Source organism: Eublepharis macularius, chromosome 11 (genome assembly GCF_028583425.1).
Source record: "Eublepharis macularius isolate TG4126 chromosome 11, MPM_Emac_v1.0, whole genome shotgun sequence".
In the NCBI taxonomy this organism is placed as follows: Eukaryota; Metazoa; Chordata; class Lepidosauria; order Squamata; family Eublepharidae; genus Eublepharis; species Eublepharis macularius.
In genome coordinates this window covers 62061888-62082832 of record NC_072800.1, presented here as the reverse complement: position 1 = coordinate 62082832, position 20945 = coordinate 62061888, and the positions used below count along the sequence as shown (strand labels likewise).

Below are 20945 nucleotides of genomic sequence, written 5' to 3'. Positions count from 1 at the left end.
AGCTGACTTTCTTCATCTCTTTCTGTGATGCCATCTGGGGCACTTTGTCCATGCTGTTCCCTATTCTTGGCAAAACTGCCTTTTAAATTGATAAAATACCTTTCCTCTCCTCCTTTAACTCCCCGCTCGAGAATCGAGACCCACATATATGGCCAATCATTTGTCAATTCACCCTAACCTTAAGTTGCCAATTCCTCCATGACCATCTTATTCTACTCAGGTCATCTCTACTGTTTACTGTCAGTCTGACATCTGTAATAGCTGAAATCTATTTTAGAGCACAAACTATGTTTATCTCTAGGTTTTACAATGCATTAACACACCACACTCTAATAAGTATATTTATCTAAAGAAAATTATAGCCCATTTCTGAAGAATGCTCAAGGTGGCTTTGAACAAAAACAAAACCATTAAAACTCTAAAAATCTCAGCCCAACACATACACCAAATAAATCATTTCATCATCTCTGTAGATAAAGGCAGGGCTTTTTTTCTGGGAAAAGAGGTGGTGGAACTCGGAGAAAATGGTCACATGGCTGGTGGCCCCGCCCCCTGATCTCCAGACAAGGGGAGTTTAGATTGCCCTCTGCGTCGCTCGGCAGCTCCCCTCTGTCTGGAGATCAGGGGGCGGGGCCACCAGCCATGTGACCATTTTCAAGAGGTTCCGGAACTCCGTTCCCCCGCGTTCCTGCTGAAAAAAAGCCCTGGATAAAGGCATTTCTGGTTGATTCAATAAGATTCCAGAATTGCATTCTGAAACAGTTTTAAAAGCCATTGTAAAGGCTAGGAGGGAAAGGGCATGGCCAGTCTATAATGATGGGTGTAGCAACGGAAAAGGCCTGATTTCTATGGCCAACTGAACAAACCGCAGAAGAGGGACAGTCAGTAGAGAGAGCCAGTAAGCCAATAGCACATCCCAGAAGAAAGGCATAGTCTGGACGGTCTGGGGAAATACAATAGCCTGGTCCAGCTAGCTTTAACTACTTGTGAAGAGCATCTCTAGATTGATCATGAAATCCTACTTGAGCCTTGATTGGAATTGGATGATCCTTCCATTTTCCTACTAAAACCAATGGGGTAGCTGACCTCTACAATTGAAATAGTTTATGGACCACCTGGCCATTGGCTCTTGGCCCATTGTTGGTTCTGAGCTGTTCTGTTCTTGATCTTGTTGATCAAGTGAAGAAGGCAGACCTCAGTGTTTATCAAACTTGAATCAAGGTATTTCGATCTAGGTCAGTAATGACCCAGTGCTTGCACAGGGGACTACCTTTACTTTTACCTTTTAGGAGTTACATGTGTGTGCTTAAGTTTTATTTCCCTTTGCCTTTGAGTTGACCAAATCCCTTTGACTCTTCCACTTGAACTGAACATTTATTTCACATTTTACTAAAAGAGGAGTTTGTTTAGAGACAAAGACTTTTAATCTGGGGTATTGCTATTTTTTTTAGCATCCAGCCATGCCCTTTAAAAGAGAGGCATCATTACCCCAGTTAAGAAAGGAACAAGTTAGCTTTTCTTTTACAGCTTTCTTTTGTGTCACAGCTCCTCAAACGAAGTCCTTGCTGAGCATCACAAGACATATACAACCAGTATGCTGTAGTATAGTGGTTAAGTGACTGGACTGTGAATAAGCACTCTGCTGGTTCGAATCCCACTACTGCCATGAGCTCAGTAGCTGGCCTTGGGCAAGCCACTCCTCTCAGCCCCAGCTCCCCAGCTATATTGTGGGGATAATAATGACACTGACTTTGTTCACCACTCAGAGTGGGGCACTAAGCTGTCTAGAAGAGCAGTATATAAGCACAGTTATTATTAATAATAATCATTATAAGCACCTTCTCACAAACCATGGTGGCAGACCAAGTCCTCCCCCACCTCCTTACAAACTCTCATATCCTTTTCCCCTACACCTGACCAAATATATTCCTCCTTGGGTCATATCATGCAAGAGGGGAAATATAGCTGCTTTTTTCCAAGACCCGTGTTCCTGATTTTGCATAACCGTGTAGAAACACAGAGATGGTAACTTAGTCTCAACATCTGTTATTTTGCGTGAGACCAGAACTCACGGAAAGGAAAGCTCAAATTACCTGCTGAATTCAAACAATCTACTTAGAACATTGGCTTTGGCCGTGCGATCAAACTGGCAAGCTAATCTGTTCTTCCGAGTTTTGCACTGATCTCTTTCTGTACAAAATGCATTAGCTGTGTAGTACATTTGTTTTTCAATTAATGGACAAATAGAAAGTAGTACTGATAAAAGCACCTGTTAAAGCAATGTTTATTTTTCCAAATAAAAAGCATTTAGGTTTAAGGACGTCTTTGGTATAATTCTCTCAAAACCATCTCTTTCCCAGTATAGTTCTCAGCAGACTGAACCTTTTCACTTACTAAAACCTATTTACTAAATGGCTTGTAAAATAATAAATCACCTCTTCTTAGCAACAATTTACTTCTCAGTGAGAACATGACCAATTGCTCCTGTCGCCATGAAACTGCTATCCATCTTAGCTCTGAACAGATGGTAAGTATTGACTGTGAGTGACCTTTATTATTATTATTACTGTAACTCTCCTGGCAGCGATGGCATATGGCATATGCATAGACTGGAGCCTGCACTAGTTTCTTATTGAGAAAAGCAACTGAAGTTTAGATTAAATTATGTGACTTGAAAGCAAAAGTAGATGAGATCATCATTGCTGCTGCTGACTTCCATGATATTGAAGGACAGTTTTGTTGGTTTGAAGCCAGCAGTTCCATGTCTGAGATTTATGTAACTGTAGAAACTGAAACTACATGGATTATATTTTGTAACTAATATGCCATAACATTTACATCAGCTATCATTCTTATTACAAAATAACCAATATGGAAAGCTGCAAATTACCACCAATGTTTGTGATAACGTCTTTACATCACGGAATACTATATGGTAGCAGCTGGCAAGGGATAGATGAACCATTAAGGCAGACCAAAGTGGCTGCTTTTTTATATCATCATCAAAATATATAATTCACAACATGGCCAAAGCTGCATATCCTTAAATCTGGAGACTGCAGCCATGAACAGACGAGCCAGATTTTTCTCCAAACTTAAGAAAAGCCTTACGTTTGCAAGAAAATCTGAAATCTTAAAAAAAAAAAGAGTAATCCTTTCCAAAATGACAAAAGAAGAACCTGTAGCTTTAAGAAGTAAATGCCTTTTTTGGCTGGTGCGAGGCATCCATAACCACAACAGTATTGTCAGCTGAAGCCTTGGTTTCTGTCAGTAAAAGGAAAGTGCGCAGGGCCCTTTTCAAGGCTGTCAGCCTTTTTAGGGAGAACTCATTGGAACCAGGCCCAGCAGCAATCACTGGGAGACGTACTACTACGTGGCTTGCATAACTCATCCAGGGCCAGCTGCTTCCTACCATTCAACAGTAGCCATCTCACAAAGGCCAGTGTGGTGTAGTGGTGAGAGCAGGGAAATGCAAGTTTGAATCACCACTCTGCTGGGGAAGCTCATTGGTGACCTTGGCCAGTTACACATTCTCAGTCTAACCTACCTCACAGGGTTGTTATGAGGATAAATGGAGGAGAGGAGAATGAAGTAAATATATAATAAATATAGCTGATAATGAGGAGCAGATAAAAGGTAGGATTGGTTGATATATGGAAAGGAAAGAAAGAAATAGGGAAAGGTGAGTATGTGGGAGTTGCCAGGAGGCTGGAAAGAGGAAATAGTGTGGGAAGGTCTTTGTGGGTTCTCCACTGTGCAAATGGGTCTGGCCTGGCCATAGGCGGTATGCTACTGGGCCATAGTTTTTCCTGTTAGAGGCTACCAGGAGGGGGGAAGAAGGGAAAGCTGAAGAGGGCAGATAAAGGTAGGTTGGGTGGTGGGTGAGAAGGAAGCAGGAAAAGGGGAGAAACTATGGGTGGCTTTTAGGGAAGGAAAAGGAGAAATAGTGTGGAAGGGAAAAATGAGAGACCCCTCGCCAATCCTTGCAAGTACCCATTTGTGTAAGTCTAATGGCATGCAAAGGTTCACTCAGACTTGCAACAGGAAGAGACATGCCAAGGACTCAAGCAAAAGATGGCTGCTGGCACCCCAATGGTTCTAGCCATTGTAATCCCATTGTAGTGGTGTCAACAAACCACATGTCAGACTGGAAGGGAACTCCCAGGATTTGGGATGAGGGGAGTTATATAATATTTTGCTTGTGGTTCTGTAATGTTGGAGGCTAGATACGGAAAGAGAAGTATAATGTGCAATATAAATTTTATTCACATATATTTGATTTAAATCCATTTAAATCCTAAAAACTTGATTGGGTCAACCTACATCATAGGTATTGCTTTCTATTTCTTGACAGTAACATAGGACATAAATTTGTCTGTTTTTTGGCATAGAAGTGATTCCTGGTTTACTACACTGTTACAGGCTGCCTGTGGGGACACAGGAAATTACCCTAAGCTGTAGCTGCCCCCATCACCCAAGATATACTATTATTATTTGTTACATTTTAACCTTGGGCAATTCCGCAGTCCCAGCATAGTGCTATACTCATGCAACAAGGGCGTCTTCCTGGTGTGATTTCTGACGTCATCACACCTTGAGGTGCAATTATTCTTCACAATTCAGAGTGGCATTTTAGTCTCACAATAACCTTGTGGAATGAATAAAATTGAAATACTGACTTCTGAAAAGAACCCAGTGAACACCAGAACTCAGCTGGGATTTAAGCCTGGGTTTCCCATATCCAAGCCTAGTTTTTGCATCTTACTCGGCCCTTAACTTTCAAACACTCACTCACTCACTCACTCACACACAGAGCTAAGTAGGATGCTCTCTGGCCAGTAATAATTGATTAAAGTAGCCCTGGCATAACTGTACTGTTAACACCACATACTAACATGAAAGCAGATTTTGCCAGTGTAGAAAGAAGTAAGAAGGGAAAGATGTTGTAGACTATGCCCAACCTCCAACCTGGGAATCTGATTGGATATGAACACATGAAGGAGCCTTATATGGAGCATGATCATTGGTCTCTCAAGGTCTATCTGACAGGATCAGCTTTGTAGGGTCTCAGAAAGAGATCTTTCATACCTATTATCTGATACTTTTACCTGGAGATGCCAGGGATTGAGCCTAGGACTTTATTTAAGCAAAGCAGATGCTCTACCATTGAGCCACACAACCCCACAGGTTTATTATTGGAAGCATTACCTAGAACCGAGAGTTTAAAATGCATGTGGTCCAGTAGATTGAAACGGCTCGTAACTGTGTGGTTACATTGATGTAAGTTCCATTGAAATCAATTGGATTTATGCATGTGCTTATGGATCTGTTGGATCGTAATATAATTCTTTTACCATATACATTAAGTCTTATCTATCTTATTTTCTTTCTTTTCGTTATTTGATTTCTAAGGTCCATATTTGCTTAAATTCACCCGTTTTGTCATGCTATTTTGAAATCAGTTTCAAACCTCTTCAAAGTCAACAAAACTTCTTTCAAGAGTGGGTTAAGCAAACCGGTCTGCTTACAGCTAGATTAAACAAAGTAAATTTTCATAGTCCTTTGTCTTGTCAGTCACATTTCTAGTCGCCGAAACGCTGCATATCCTTGACATTATTTCTAACCCAGCAGAGTCTGTTGTAATTTTTGTCATGTTGTTTCCAGTCAAATTTGGATCCAGTTGATGCAAAATACTTTATTATGGATCATCTTATTGATTTCACAGGTAAAAATTCAAACAAATATATAAAGCTGCCTATACTGACTGTGAAACACCCAAGTAATAATACAGTATAATAATACGAAGTTAAGAGTAAAGAAGCAGATGAACACAAACTTTTCTCTCCATTCTGTATGGTTTCTTCATTTCTCTTCAGCTACTCTTGGATGGCCTTCTGCCCTCATGGGCCTTCGGTGTGAGGGTCCACGCAGGGCAGACATAACTCTTTGGTGCTAAAGACTTACCAGTTGCCTACCATCATACTGATTGTTTTCTGCCCACTCACCTGAGTTCTCTCCAATCAGCTAATGTACACAACAATATAAATATGCTACTATAACAAATATCTCATTTACTCACAGTAAATAGTTGGCATGATCACGTCACTCTGCATGGCACTGACAGAATTGGCAGCTAAACAGCTGTAATTCCCAATAGCTTCTTTAACAACAGGGACAATTGACAATGTGTCATGGTTTGCAGACAAAGAGTAGTTGGTGCTGACTTCAATGGGATTTCCATTTTTCATCCACTGGTAGATAACCCGTGTGCCGTTTCTCACAGTACATTTCAAAGTAATGTTCCCCTTGTATTCCGTAACTCCAACAGAAGGTTCAGTGTATACCACTGGTTTTGTGACAGGAACTGCAACATAAGAGATAGAATATGTTATTTCCAAGACATTTATATTTACACCATTTATAGTTCAGTGGGCTGTGCGTGCATGCCTGCGCATGTATATTACCACACCAGTTGCTGAAGGGATGGTCAGCGCTTTTGGACTTTAAAGTACTGATAATCTATTTGGAAGAGCTGAGACCTGAAATCAGAAGGCCTATTTTCTCAATCCATTATCAGAAATGTATAGCCCCCAAGTGTTGCAGCAGAAATTCAACACTAAGAACCACATTTCTAACACCTCCTTTCACACATGCTTTCTGACTTGAGTGAAATGTATGCAACAACCTTGCTTTAAATGTATTACAGTTGCAGGATTGAGGTACCTGCCAATTTCAGTTTTCTAAGTACTGACTGGGATTTCATTTCATTCATTTTGAAGCTAGTTTGGTTCCAGTTTTAGGTGGGTAGCCAGATTAGCCTGTAGTAGCAGAACAAAATTCAAGACCAGTTGCTCCTTAAAGACCAACAAAGTATTTCATGCATTAGTTTTTGAGGACATTAGAAGACTAACTCCCATACCCCATTCCCCCATTACAGGGCAAATGGAGTGTCCACAGAATTAAGTAGGAACTAACCTAAAAGTGCTTGGTAATTCTCTGGAGGCTAGCCACCTGTGAGGTGAATTATACTACTGCTTAGTGACTCACTCCCTGCTTCCTCAGATGTGCTGTAAAGACACACTTCATCTCTCTCCTGCCTTAGTTATTAAGATGGAATAATTTCATTTGCTCATGAGAATCAAGAAGAGGAAAGAATTGTTTTGGTGTTAGAGAATAAACCATATACATTTGTACAGAGATTTAGCTTGGAGAAACAATTTCACTATAGAGTATAATATTTCAGAGAGAAGGAGATAGCCAGAAATTGGCAGTTTTCCTTATGAGAGCAGAATAGAAACGTTTCCCTGAGATTATCTGAATTTTTGTTAAAGATTACTGGATTTTATATCACACAGACCACAGTCTGTGCTGCCTAGAAAGATGTTTAGAGTTTAACCACCAATTTGTACCCCTCCTGCCAATCACACTACATTAGTCTGCTTATAAGAGAAAGCTATTCCTAACATGCTTGTAGGACTTCTAAATCCTATCTTAAGTATTTAAATTGCTCTTTCTTACTCCTCCAACTTCCCTTTCTATGGGGGGGGGGTGTCTAAGAGCCCTAATTGGTTGCTTCCGGTGTCTGCTGTATAGAAACAAGTTAAAGAGGGGATAGGTGGATAAAGGGGGGGGGAGTACAGACTGTCAGATGAGGTTATATTGATATGCAAACCTATTAATCCATTGATCTACTAAATAAAAGCTAATCGGCTGAAAGAACGAAGCAGTTGATAGCTCTAATTATGTTATATGAATTCTCTATACAACCTAGATTTCAAAGCTAGTCAGATGAGGTCATTTTAGATAATGGCAAACTGTGGTAACATAATTGGTACTCCATAGTTTCAGGAGGGCAAGTTATGTTGGCCTGCAGTAGAACAGCAAGATCCAAGTCCAGTAGCACCTTAAAGACCAACTAGATTTCCAGGATATGAAGCTTTGGAGGGTACAATGCTAAGATTAAAGTGTGGACTGTGAGAGCACTCCTTCTAACCAGGGCTGTTCCCACACGGCTTACCTGAACCCGGAACGCTGCGCAGCATGCCGAAAAAAACGCGGAAGATCGCGTTTTCTCTCGTGAGTTTTGCTTGATGTTGCGCAACATTGCGCAAAACTTGCGAGAGAAAACGCGATCTTCCACGTTTTTTTCGGCATGCTGCGCAGCGTTCCGGGTTCAGGTAAGCCATGTGGGAACTGCCCAGGTCTGCGCATAAGTCCTGTTTTATTTAATGGGGCTTTTCCCCAGGAAAGCATTCTTAGAGTCTCTCTACACGAGGCATCTTAAATGAGAATGCTCAAGTGTAGAGAGTCACAACGTTAGCCAGAAAGTGTAGTTTAAAAAGAAAGTCTGTCAATTTCTCCTCTCTACAGAGCTGGCAAAAATAGCTCCTCAGAGGGTTTGTTAATTTCCTCTTCACCTCTGGAAAGGGAGGTGAAATTGACAGATCCTTCAGGAAGGCAAAGCCTTTGGCTCTGTCTTTTAAAACTATGCTTCCCAGCTAGCATTGTGTCTCCCTACACTTGAGAGTTCCAGTGTAAGATGTCTACATCACCTGAGACTGTGGCTGGCTGGATTGTTGTTTAATACTCTCTGAAGTAGAGAAATGGGGCAAGCAAAAAATAGCACACAAGAGAAAAAGACTCTGTTCTACTCTGTACTTCTCTGTAGTAATTTTATGCTTGCAGGAAGCATTAAAAATGTAACTGCCCCACCCCATGCTGCAATCTGAAACAATACAGTTCACTCTATGACCTCATGAATCTACCATTTAATTCCCGTTTCCAAGAAAAGAAGAATAGTTTATGTATCTCCTGGTTTTGCTGCATGTTTAGACCAGACTTAAATCTATTCCTACACAAAAGTTGCATGTTTTGAAACTCCCACTGAAATGAAAGATTAAATAACATCTTCACAATAGGTGCAATTGTATTTGGAAGAATAGATTCCAAAAGATCGTGTTACTTACCATCAACAGTAACGTGAATCTTTTCACTTGCTGATATTCTCCCATTTCCAACAATAGTAATTTTAACAGTATAATTGCCTTCATCGCTAAAGTGTAAAGACTTTATCAGCAGTGATGCATTGGGAGGCATAAATGTAAATTTATGCTGAAACTCTAAGTCTGAAACTAGTGTCTGATTTACAGACATAAACAGAGATATGGCGTGCTTCGATGGCCCTTCAAACATCCATGTTATCTGAATATCGGAAACTGTTATGTTGAAATTATAATCAACCAAGAGATGGAGTGGCTGCCCTTCAATGCCATGGATTGTATGTGATGGTACTGACAGCTTTAATGCAGAACAGATACCTGAAAAAGTTAACAAGCCATAAAAGTGAGAAAGAATTAAAATGTGAATTGGAAATGAACAGCAACAGTGTGTGCTTTATGCACTATTGTACTAAGAAGGTCCTAAAAATGCTGGAACTGCCAGTGTTTTAAGTATCAGTCAGGCCAGCAGTCCTTATACACATGAAACTGCTGTATACTGAATCTGACTAATGGTCCATCAAGGTCAGTATTGCCTATTCAGACCGGCAGTGGCTCTTCAGGGACTCGAGCAGAGGTCTTTCACGTTACATACCCCCTGTTCCTTTCAGCTAGAGATGCAGGGGATTGAACCTGGAACTTTCTGCATGCCAAGTAGATGCCTATTGTTCTGTTTTGGCAACATATTAGGATGGTCATAATTCAAAAACTGATTTTTATGGAAATAGATCAAGATGGGTAGCTGTGTTAGTCTGTCTGTAGCAGCAGAAAAGAGCCAGAGTCCAGTAGTACCTATAAGACTAACAAAATTTGTGGTAGGGTATGAGCTTTCATGAGTCACAGCTCAGTTCTTCAGATATAGCTAGAATGTGAGTCCATCTGTCCTTATATCTTGAAGAGTGGATTGATTACAGAAGCCAAATGATAATAGCCAGTGAATGACAATAGCAGGTGTGATTGGATAGGGTGGGATATGCAGAGAGGTAGTGTGTGTGGAAAAATCAGCATTGGTAATGAGACAGGAAGCCTAGGTCTCAATTCAATCCAGGTGGATGCATTGTCTTGAACTTCCTTATCAGTTGCAATTCAGCAGTCTTTCTTTCTAATCTCCCTTGATTTTTATGGCTGTAACTCCCAAACTCTCCTAAATTAACCCCCTCTTTGCCAGGGTTAAGGAAAGATTGTAAGACATTTCTATCCTTTTCTGATAAGCCCACGGCTGATATTGTTATACTTGTGAAACTTTCTAGAATATTGTTTTATGTATTTCTAAAAAGTGTTTTAATTGTATTGCACTGGAATTCTCTATATATCTTTTCCGGTATAAACTGCTTGGAGCTGGCTTTTTTAGAAGCAGTATATACATATTTTAAATAAACAAACGAAGAACTTTATAACTTTATCTTCCCCCTTTTTGTTATTTCTCACTCTGCCTTTAAACACAGTCATTTATAGAACCACTTTGGCAATTCCATTTCATTTTTAAACACAGAAAGTTCAGTAGAATCAATCCAATGTCAAATGCAGAGCTAGGACAATAATCAGCACTGTATAGTCAAGATAATACAGATGGAAAATTAAGATGAAAAAAGTGCAAATTATATATAACACCATCACCATTAATATATCTAATTCTCAATGTGGCCAAATCAATGGATCCAGAAAATCTAGAGACTGGAGTCATGAATAGACAAAAAAGATCACGTTTGCAGAAAAATCTGAAATCTAAAAACAATACTTTGAGGGGAGTGTTAAAACATCTCCAAAATAATAGAAGCAGTACTGTTAGTCTCTTGTCTTGAAAACCCCAGTAGGGGTCACCATAAGTCACCTATGACTTGAGGGTACTTTCCACCACCACCACCTGTAACTTTAAGAAATGCTCTGTCAGATGCAAAGCAATCACAACACTATTGCCATCCTTCAAGCCTCTGGTTTCTGTCAGTACAAGGCAGGAGGAAGGGAAAGGCTCATTTGGCCTCTGAGGGAGATGTTGTAAGGGCCAGGCTCAGCAGCAATCACTGGGCAACATGCTACCATGCAACTTATATGACTTACCCAGGAGCGGCTGCTTGCTACTGTTCAACAGCAGCCAGCCCATGAAAACCACTGTGGTGTGGTGGTTACAGTTTCAGACTAGGATCTGCAAGATCCAGGTTTGAATCCCCACTCTGCCATGGAAGCTTGCTGGGGGATCTTCTGCCAGTGACACACTTTCAGCCTAACCTGCCTCATAGGATTGTTGTGAGGATAAAATGGAAGTAGGGCTGTCAGTTTTATATGGGTAATTACTATGAGTTGTGTTCAAGTATTCCCTTTCACTAAGAGCTGAACTAGACAAGATGAATTACACAAGGCTATGCAAGTGTCTAGAATCATGTCTGTTCCTACCTGCCTGTGTCCATTGTACCCTAGGTGAACACGGGTCCTGTACATGTTGAGTAACTGGTGTAGTCACGGTTGCAAGTGGACATGGTCATACTCAGCAAGTCACCATTGTGGAGTGTCGGTTTTGGGCAGCTTCTGCTTCCCTCTCTCCGCTCTTAGATCCTACTTATACCAAACTGTTTTGCTTTTAATCTGGCATGTTTTAAATTCTCTCATTTTGTAGTTGACGCTGCTGCAACCCCCTACTCCTCCTTCCTGCATAACCTCCCCCCCCCAACTTCCTTCTCCTTCTCTCCATGCAGCATCTTTGGTTGGGATAAGGAGGAGGTAGGAAGAAAGATGGTGGCAACACGATTAAGCATCTGAGCCAATGCTCAGAAACATGCCTGATACTTAAACCTGAAAAGGATTGGATGGGGGGTGGTGGTGCTCATTCTCCAGTTTGGTTTGGCAATACAGAGCAAATTGGGTAAAATTTGGCCTTTGTTTCCAATGGGAAATGCAATTTGGGGCTTTCTGGGGCCTGGGGGTGCATTTTAGGACTGAATTTTACCAAATTTGCAGGGGACCTACTCCCTCTAAAGACCCCCCCCCCCCCACCAAATTTTAAGGAGATTGGACCCTGGGGAAGGCATGATGTATGGGTTTCTGCAGGGCCGGTGCCAGAGGTTTTGGCGCCCGCGGCGGCGTGTGCGTGCGGGCGCGCCACGGACTGCGTGATGACGTCATTGCAGACGTCATCACGCGCCGCAGGGGGGCTGGGCGGCGTGTGGAGGACCGCCGAGCGCAGAAGCTGCGAGCTGCTGCTGGAGCGGCGCGCGGAGGCTGCTCCGTACGCCGCCCCAGCAGCAGCTCACGGCTTCTACGCCCAGCTGGGGCGGAGGAGTGCACAGCAGAGCTGGGGTGGCTGGCTGCAGCAGTAGCTGCAGCCAGCCAGCCAGCCCCGTGCTGCCGCCGCCACATGCCCCAGCCGAGCGCAGAAGCTGCGAGCCGGGGCTGGGGCGGCGCACGGAGGCTGCTCCGTGCGCCACCCCAGCAGCAGCTCACGGCTTCTGCGCCCGGCTGGGGCGGAGGAGCACGCAACGGAGCCAGCCAGCCCCGTGCTTCCACCGCCGCCGCCCCCACACGCCCCAGCCGGGAGCAGAAGCTGCGAGCCGCTGCTGGGGCGGTGCGTGGAGGCTGCGCCCGCCTGGGAAGTGTGGCGGCGGCAGCGGGGCTCAAGCGGCGCACAGAGGCTGCGCCCGGCTGGGGTGTGTGGCAGCGGTCGTGGCAGCAAGGGGCTGGCTGACTGGCTGCAGCTGGCTGCAGTCATGCCAGCTTCGCTGTGCGCGTCTCCACCCCCCAACACCCCTTCCAGCGCCCCTCCAGTGCCCGCGCGCCCGAGGCCACCGCCTACCTGGCCTCCATGGGCGCGCCGGCCCTGGGTTTCTGCAGTTGCTGTCAGTTTTTCTCCACAATAGAGAAAAATGGGGTGTCTGGAGGCACCATTTTTGGGATGCCATAAAATGGCTCCCCAAGGTCCAATCTCCCTGAAACTTGGGGGAGGCCTTTAGAGGACAGTTAGCAGTAGGTTCCCTGAAAATTTTGTAGATTTGTTTTGCAAACCACCCCCATCACCCTGGATAGCCATAGTTCCCCCCATAGGTAATAATGGAGATCAGAGGTAGCTAGGACAAACAGACAGGAAAGAGCAAGAAATGCTGCGATGGCTCCTGAGGTGTGGATTGCCCACCCCCCTTTGCATAGATGCTCCCCTTCCTAGTGGGCTGAGCTACAAGATCTCAGCAGAGGTGTGGAACCTCCATTTTTAGCACCCCCCCCAGGAAACCTGGCGGATTCCCCCCCCCATATGTCCAATTCAGTAAACAAGTCTCCCTCTCAGAAAATCTGCAGAGGAAGGTTTGAGCATGCACGAAGATAAGGTGCATCATGGGATACCATGGGGAAAAAACACATGCCAGTCTGAGCACTGGATCGAGTGCAGATCGAGTGCAGCGTAACCGCGGTGTGCGAGTGAACAGGAAAGCAACGGGGAAACACGTGTAAGTGCTTTCACGTGCCATACGCGTGTAATTCATCTCATGTAGTTTGGCTCTATGTAAGGGACTTCTTCCATTGAAAGGGTTTTCATGTAGCAGAGGTGAGTTTTTAGAATTATTCATTTTGATTTCCAAAAAGAAATGTGAGTTGTAGTTAAGATAAAATGTCAAACTGATCATTCTTGGCAGTTCTCTATCAGATGCAATGTTTTGCTATAGTGGGCTTTAGTTAAAGAGCTAAAAGCCTTTTCTGCCTCCTACCCTGATGTGAGGGGCTTTTCCTTTTCCATTAAACTCACTACAGTGTATGTTTTTAAGTACATGACAAGCAATATTCAGAGCTTAATGAGTAGATACAGTTTAAATTATCACGGAGCTCTAGCACTGTTGGCTGGTCATCAATTAAATGCTGCCATCTACTATAGTCAGAGTGAGACACGAGTATGTCACTCTTCTTGGAAAGAGGCCACAGTTAGTCATGTTCTTATCATATCTAGGGAAGATTACTTTGAGAATTATATGAGGGCCTGACTTTGAAAACTGCTTGTAAACTTCACCTGGGGCAAAATGGGGCTGCCACTTTGTTATCTGCTATAGACTCCAATAAGCGTACCATGCCGGTGCTAAAGACTTTAACCGACTCTCAGTTTGTGCCAGATTCAAGTCAAAGTGCCGAAATCTCCACACAGCCTATCTTACAGAGCAGTTCTAGGCAGAGCTGAGTGACACCCTTGCAGTCAATGAAGCTGGAGGGGTGTAAGGATGCATAGGAGTGCCCTGTAAGATACTTCTCCCACATTGACTGGCCATCAGGCCCTTCTCAGTGTGCTATTGCCTTTGGAGATGATACAGATGGTTGCTGGAGAGAGGGCCTTTTCTGTCACAATGCCCAAATTTCCAAATTATCTTTGTAAACAGCCCAACAGGTACCTTCTATGCTAAACTTTACGTATCATCCAAGTTCAGTTTGCTCTCTGATGGTATTTAAGGTCATTTATCCAGTCTCTTTGCTTTTCTTTGTTATGCTCCAGCTTTACTGCTGGATTTAAATTAGAGGACTATTAATTTTATTTTAATCTATTCTTTGTATTGTTGCTTTTAAAAATGATGTTAGTAGATTTTACTGGGAATTTTGGATAGAAATGTCTTAAACAAATACATGATCATCATAGCAAAATCCGCAGGTGCCATTGAGTCCAGGGCATGAGCCCTGTGTGTATGCCTGGTTCTTGTGAAACAGGTCATGACTGAGGCTTATCGTCAAAACAGATGGTTCTGTGCAGCATTTGCTATCATTTAAACCTCACCTGGTTATAGCCATGGAATCTGTCCAAGCTAAAAACAGTTGAAAAACAAGCAAGGAACATATGAAAAAAAAATAATGCTTTTGTTTTTGCTGACAGTAAGGGTGGAGCTCAGCTGCCTGCGGGGGATGTAAATTTGTACTTTCTGAACATGGTCTGGTGATTTATTCAGATGTAATGAGGACAGAAGGACTACTATACAGCCAGAAGGAAATAGGAATTAGGGAAGCTGTTGATGGACAACAAAGCACCCTTGTTTTGTCTATTTATGTTATGGGGAACAACTTTAGACTTCTTGTGGCTCAGCCATAATAGATTTTAATATATGTTTAAAATATCATCAGAAATAGCAGTTTGGGAGCTACGTAAGAAAATGGAGTTCCAATCTCAATTTTTAAAAATGCAGAAAATCCCAATATTTCACAATATTTCATTTAATCCAAACATACGTTACTCCTTAAAGACTGATTCCTTCTTACTATAGCTTCTTACCGAAGTAGAAAAGATCAAGAGTCCAGTAGCACCTATAAGACTTAACAAAATTTGTGTTCTTACTGAAGAGTTATTACTTTGCTGGAGCATGGAAATGCTGTTGATGTAGTTTATCTTGTTTTCAGTAAGGCTTAGGTTTACGTGATATTCTTGTAGACGAGTTGGTAAAATGTGGTTTGGATGCTGCTACTGTTAAGTGGATTTGTAATTGGTTGACAAGTAAATGGTTCCTTATCCTCTTGAAGAGGAGTGACAAGTAGAGAGCCTCAGAGATCTGTCCTGGGCCTTTTGTTGTTCAACATTTTTATAAATGACTTGGACAAATGGGATACTCATCAAATTTGCAGACAATATTAAATTGGGAGGGGTAGCTATTACAGTAGAAGATAGAATCAAGATTCAGGATGATCCTCCTGACAGGCTAAAAAACTGGGTTACAAGTTACAACTAACAAAATTAATTTCAACAAAATAAATTTCAACAGAGATAATTTAAAAGTTCTGCATTTAGGAAGAAAAAAATCAAATGTATAATTATAGGATGGGTGAAACCTGTTTGGCAGTAGTACATATGAAAAGGATATATGGGTCTTAGCAGACCATATACTGAACAGTCTGATGTGGTAACTAAAAGGTGACTGAGATTTTGGGCTACATCAGCAGACGTATCCACATTAGGGTTGCCAGGTCCCGTTACACTCTTGGCGGGGTTGGGGGGAGGACCTGGCACTTCTCTTATTGATTCCCTCTTGTGCATGCAAAGTGTGCACGTCCTTCTAGTGTAGTACAATTATATAACTTCCTGGAATGATGTCATCACTCAGGCCCCAGGAGCGCTCCTGCAGAAGTATAGGAGCGTTCCCAGGGCCTATGTGATGATGTCACTCTTGGGAGTGACATCTTCCCACCACACTGGGAAGATGTGGGGCCTGTTCCCCCACCCCCACTGGCCAAGTGAGTGGTGGTGGGAGCAGAGAATGGGAGCCAGGGATCTCTGCCCCCACTGGGGGACCTGGCAACCCCAATCCAGATCAGAAGTATTCCAGATCAAATGAAGCAATGGTATCTCTTTACTCTGCTTTACTTAGTCCTCATTTGGATTACTGTATTTAGTTTTGGGCACCACAGTTTAAGAAGGATGTTGAGAAAGTGGATGAGTCTAAAAGAGGGCTACAAAGATGGTGAGGGGGCTGGAGACCAAGTCCTGAGAGGAAAGGTGAAGGAGTTGGGTATGTTTAGCCTGTAGAGTGGACAACTGAAAGGTGGTGGTAGGTGATATGATAGACGTCTTCAAGTATTTGAAGGGCTGTCACATAGAGGATGGAGTGGAGTTGTTTTCTGTTGTCCCAGAGGGTTGGACCATAACCAATAGGTTAAAATTAAATTTGGCTAAATGTTAAAAAGAACTTCCTGGCGGTTAGAGCAGTTCCTCCATGGAACAGGCTTTCTCAGGAGGTGGTGGGCTCTCCTTTGGAGGGTTTAAGCAGAGGCTAAATGTCCATCTGACAGCAATGTTGATTTTATGGTTCAGTATGTAGGCATATTGCGAGTGGACGGGCAGAAGTGATGAGCCAGCACTCAGCTCTCGTGGATATTTCTTGTGTGCCCAGGAGAATGCTGATCACCACTTTAGGGTCAGGAAGAAATTTTCCTCGAGACCAGATTGGCTAGGGATTCTGTGTTTTTTTGCCTTCCTCTGGGCATTGAGCAGAGGGTCCCTGGGGGACTGTGTGGTAGTAGCTATGAATTTCCTGCGTACTGCAGGGGGTTGGATTGGTTCCTTCCAGCTCTGTTTCTAATTGTATGATTCTACAGGATTTCTGTGAGATATCTGTCTACCAAGTTATCTACACAGGTTTCCTGACTACCAGGAACTCTTTTTTGTGCTCCCATTATAGAACTGGTAAAAGAGCATGAGCTATGAGCTCATAGTCTGCATTTCTAATTCCTTCTCAGCCATGACATCAATGAGTTGGTCTCCTCCTGGATTCGTTTTCATTTTCCCGGCCATGTCGGACGCTCCTCTCCGCAGGTCCGGGAGGAAGCGGCCGAGCAGCCTGACCGGGTGGTTGACCTGTGAGGGTTAACCCCCAGGACTCCCAGTCAGGGGGTCATAGTCCGGAGTGCTGTGGGAAGAGCCCCCTGAAGTCGATCCAGGGGGTTAATAGCCCATCTGCTCCTATGGAGGCCAGCAGACTTGCGCAGCACATTGCGTGCTGCCGGGCCATGGAGAACGGCAACAAGCAGATTTAAGGTGAAAACCTGTAAGTAAGCAAATCCCTTCTGTCATTCTAAGCGTATGCGAAGGATTGGTGGGAGTTGAAGCTTAAGAAGGTTTGGATATATTCCCCTTCACTGAGTTTTGGAACTTAGTTGGCGGACTCCCCCCCCCCCAAGATGGCGATGAAAAAGCAGAGCCCTGCTGTGAGCAAATCTGTTCTGGCGGCGTTACAAGGGAAGGGAGAATCTCTTGAAGAGGTGGTTAAACGGTCGGTCGTTGAAGCTATGAAGCCCTTTGTTGATAAGCTAAATGAAATCGGACAAAGGGTTGGCTCAGTTGAAAGTGAAGTGAAAACCATTAAAGATGTAGCGTTCGGGGCAGAGCAATCTGCTCAGGAAAATGCAACACTCATGAGAGCAACAAACAAAGAAATAAAGCTTTTGGAGAATCAATTGATAGGACTACAAGTGGATCGTGCTCAGACGGTATTGCGTCTACAGAATGTGAAGGAGGAGGAAAGTGAAAACTTAAAGGATTTGGTGTTGGAACTTTTGGCGTCATCCACAAAGGCAACTAAAGAAGAGTTAAAAAACGATATACTGGAAGTCCGTCGGACATCTTCAAAATATGCAACGAAGCGTCAGCTGCCTCGCGAGATTATTATTGATTTTTCATCTAAGAAGACTTGGGACACCATTTTATATAATTCGAACAATGTGGACTTGGACTTTCTTGGCAACAAGGTTAAGATATTGAAGGACGTTCCATTTTTAGCTCGGAAAAGAAGATTCAAGTACAAAAGGTTTGCAGCTCTTCTGAGGAAGCATGATATAAAATACAAATGGTTATTTCTGGAAGGCATCTGGTTCAGATATAAAGACCAAGCCTACAAGATAATATCGGAAGTACAGCTGAGGGACTTTGTGCTTAATCATCAAGAGTTCCAGCAAGAAGAAGATTCAGAATCTGAAGGGGGGAGTGGGGAGGAGGGAGGGAGCGCAGCTATTGTAGCTGTTCAGAGAGAACTGAGACCGAGACGCAAGGGGGGGAAGAAGACCTGATCCTGACTGTAGTTCGTATCTTATAGGATCTACCAATCTAATAGCATATTAGAAAGTTTAACTTTAAATAATTGTATTATGAAGGGAATGTAATACTTGTAGCTGTATTTTGTGTTTTTTATATGTTGTTTTTTCCCTCTCCCCGTTTCCTTTTTTCCTTTTTCTGTATGTAGTTTTTTTTCTTTGATATTAGCAATTAAAAATAAAAATTTATATAAAAAAAAATGAGTTGGTCTCCTCCTTACTGCAGTGGCTTTTGTCCATAGAGATCTCATTATCCACGCTATAATATTTTTGGAAGTTAAAGGGGATCGCCTTCTCCCTGTTTTACCAGCAGAAAAGCTGCTCTTACCCACTGAGTAGTCTTAAGGAAGCCACTCTCTCACAGCTCCTATCCCATCTGTATTAGGACAATAGTACGGGACAAGCTAGATGTGCAGGATTTTAAAGAGTTGGTAGGGCTGGATCTAGGGTTGCTGGTGCCCAGGGCAACCCAAGTCCGGTCCATGTGCGTGTGCGCGCTTGGTGTGCATGCGCTCCCGGCACTGCGTGGTGATGTCACTTCCGTGATGTCATCATGCAGGGCATAGCGCGCCACCTGCGCGGCAAGCTGGCTGTCCCGGCACGCTGAAGGGGCGGGCGGCATGCTGAGGGGGCGGTATGCTTGCTGCGCGCCCCCTGCCCTCGAGGCAGGCGAATGGTGTGGGCGGGCTCCCAGCCCTCTGCTCAGTTGCCTGCATGCTCCTGGTGGCTGGCAGTTGTGCCTGGCGCCTCCTCTTTGACACCGCTGGGGGCAGACTACCCCCCTGCCCCCCCTGTCGATCTGGCCCTGAGAGTTAGGTCTGGGTTTCTAGAACCCAGCTTGAGTTCCCTGCAGGCACACAGCACCGTTGGGGAACGGCTGTTAAAAAATAAATAAAGGAGAGCCCAAACAGCCTCAGAATGCCTCCTCAGGGGAAAGAAGGGTTCCTCCTTCCCCACTCAAGCTGTTTCCCCATAGCAAAAATAGCAGGGAAGGGAGGTTTGTTTCTTGTTTTTTCTGCTCCACTGTGTATATTGAGCAGTAAAAATGGGGGGGCTCCCCACAAAGGCATTCTGAGAATGTTTGGGCTCTCCTTTATTTTTTTTATTTTCATTTATTTTTAAACAGCGTTTACTTTTTCAGTGCTGTATGGCTGCAGAAACCCAAGTTGGGAACCTAGATCCAGCTCTTTAAAAACCTGCACAATTAGAGAGACTCTAAGATGGATTCACTTTACAGAGATGTTGTAGTTAGGGTTGTGCAATTCAGTATAGATATACTGAATATATACTCAAATAATATCTTATCAATATTATTCATGTATATTGAATAACATCAAGGAATCCAAAATAGAATCGGGAATACAAAATTAATTAATGCTGGATAACCTGAAGTATATTCGAGTTTATCCAGTAAACACATCTACAGCTTTTTAAAAGCTGGCTCACTGTTCCTGCAAGCTCTTTCCCTTCTGTTTGGCAATGTTCCAAGGCTTTCCAGGGCTTTTTTTCCCAGGAAAGAGGAGAGTGAAGCAGGAGAGAGGGGGAGTGAGTGAGATCCACCCCTTGCTAGCTTCTCAGACTTGTTTGGCAATGGTTTGATGTTAGCTGTTGGTTCCGTTGTGCTTGCAACACAGTCCTTTCTTCAGTTTGGCAAAGGTTTGATGTTCTATTGTGCTTGCAACACAGTCCTTTCTTCCTTCATTGTCGTTCTGCTGCAATTATCTTGGTTGACGTTGCTTCTGGTGGTGTTCTCTGGTTTGATGTTGGTCCCCTTCATTCAATTTGGTTCTGGTGGGCTTTGTTGGTTCAGCTTGCATTGGGAATTGCTTTGAGAAGTGCCTTTTGGCTAGGGGTTACCCCTTTGCTTAAGATTTCTTTGTCTGAAAAGCCTTAGAAATGTTTCCCCCATAGGAAACAATGGAGTGTGGTTGGGGGCAATTTGTTCAGAGGCCCATAGAAATAAACTAGTCTTCCTGTATTCAGCTTTAATACTTCAGGGAAAGCTCCCTGCTCCCTTTTGCCTCAAATCCATATTTTTGACCAAAGCAAGATCACAGATTTCAAAAAAATTATTTACTTCATTGGTACTCTTTTCTCCCCAATGGGAGTCCAGCTTACACTGTTATCCTTGCCTCCATTTTATCTTCACAACAACACTGTGAGGTAGGTTAGACTGAAAGTGTACAACTGGTACAAGGTCGTCCAGAAAGCTTTCCTGGAAGAGGTTTCCCAGATCCTAGTCTGATGAGCTAACCACTACACCACAGTGTTTGGATGTCAATTATCTGATTTTTAAAAGCTACTTTAAAGGCAAGCCAGTCTCTGAAAAGTGAAAATAGCTATGTAGAAAGTTTGATTGCACTTTCCTTACTCCAATGATTTCTTGAGGTCAGTTTCATTGTGTTGTGTATCAACAGGGTA

The 20945-nt window shown here is 43.3% G+C and overlaps 1 protein-coding gene across 2 annotated transcripts in view; it reads right to left on the bottom strand.

Moving 5' to 3' along the window:
* The window catches only part of HEPACAM2 (HEPACAM family member 2), a 45266-nt gene that overhangs the window by 20856 nt on the left and 3465 nt on the right, over positions 1 to 20945 (bottom strand). For both annotated transcript variants that reach the window (XM_054991568.1, XM_054991569.1), the window contains exons 2-3: positions 8967 to 9317; positions 6080 to 6364 (exon numbers count right to left, since the gene is read on the bottom strand). In XM_054991568.1, coding sequence (XP_054847543.1) covers positions 6080 to 6364; positions 8967 to 9317 — 636 coding nt within the window. The remainder of the gene's footprint in view (positions 1 to 6079; positions 6365 to 8966; positions 9318 to 20945) is intronic.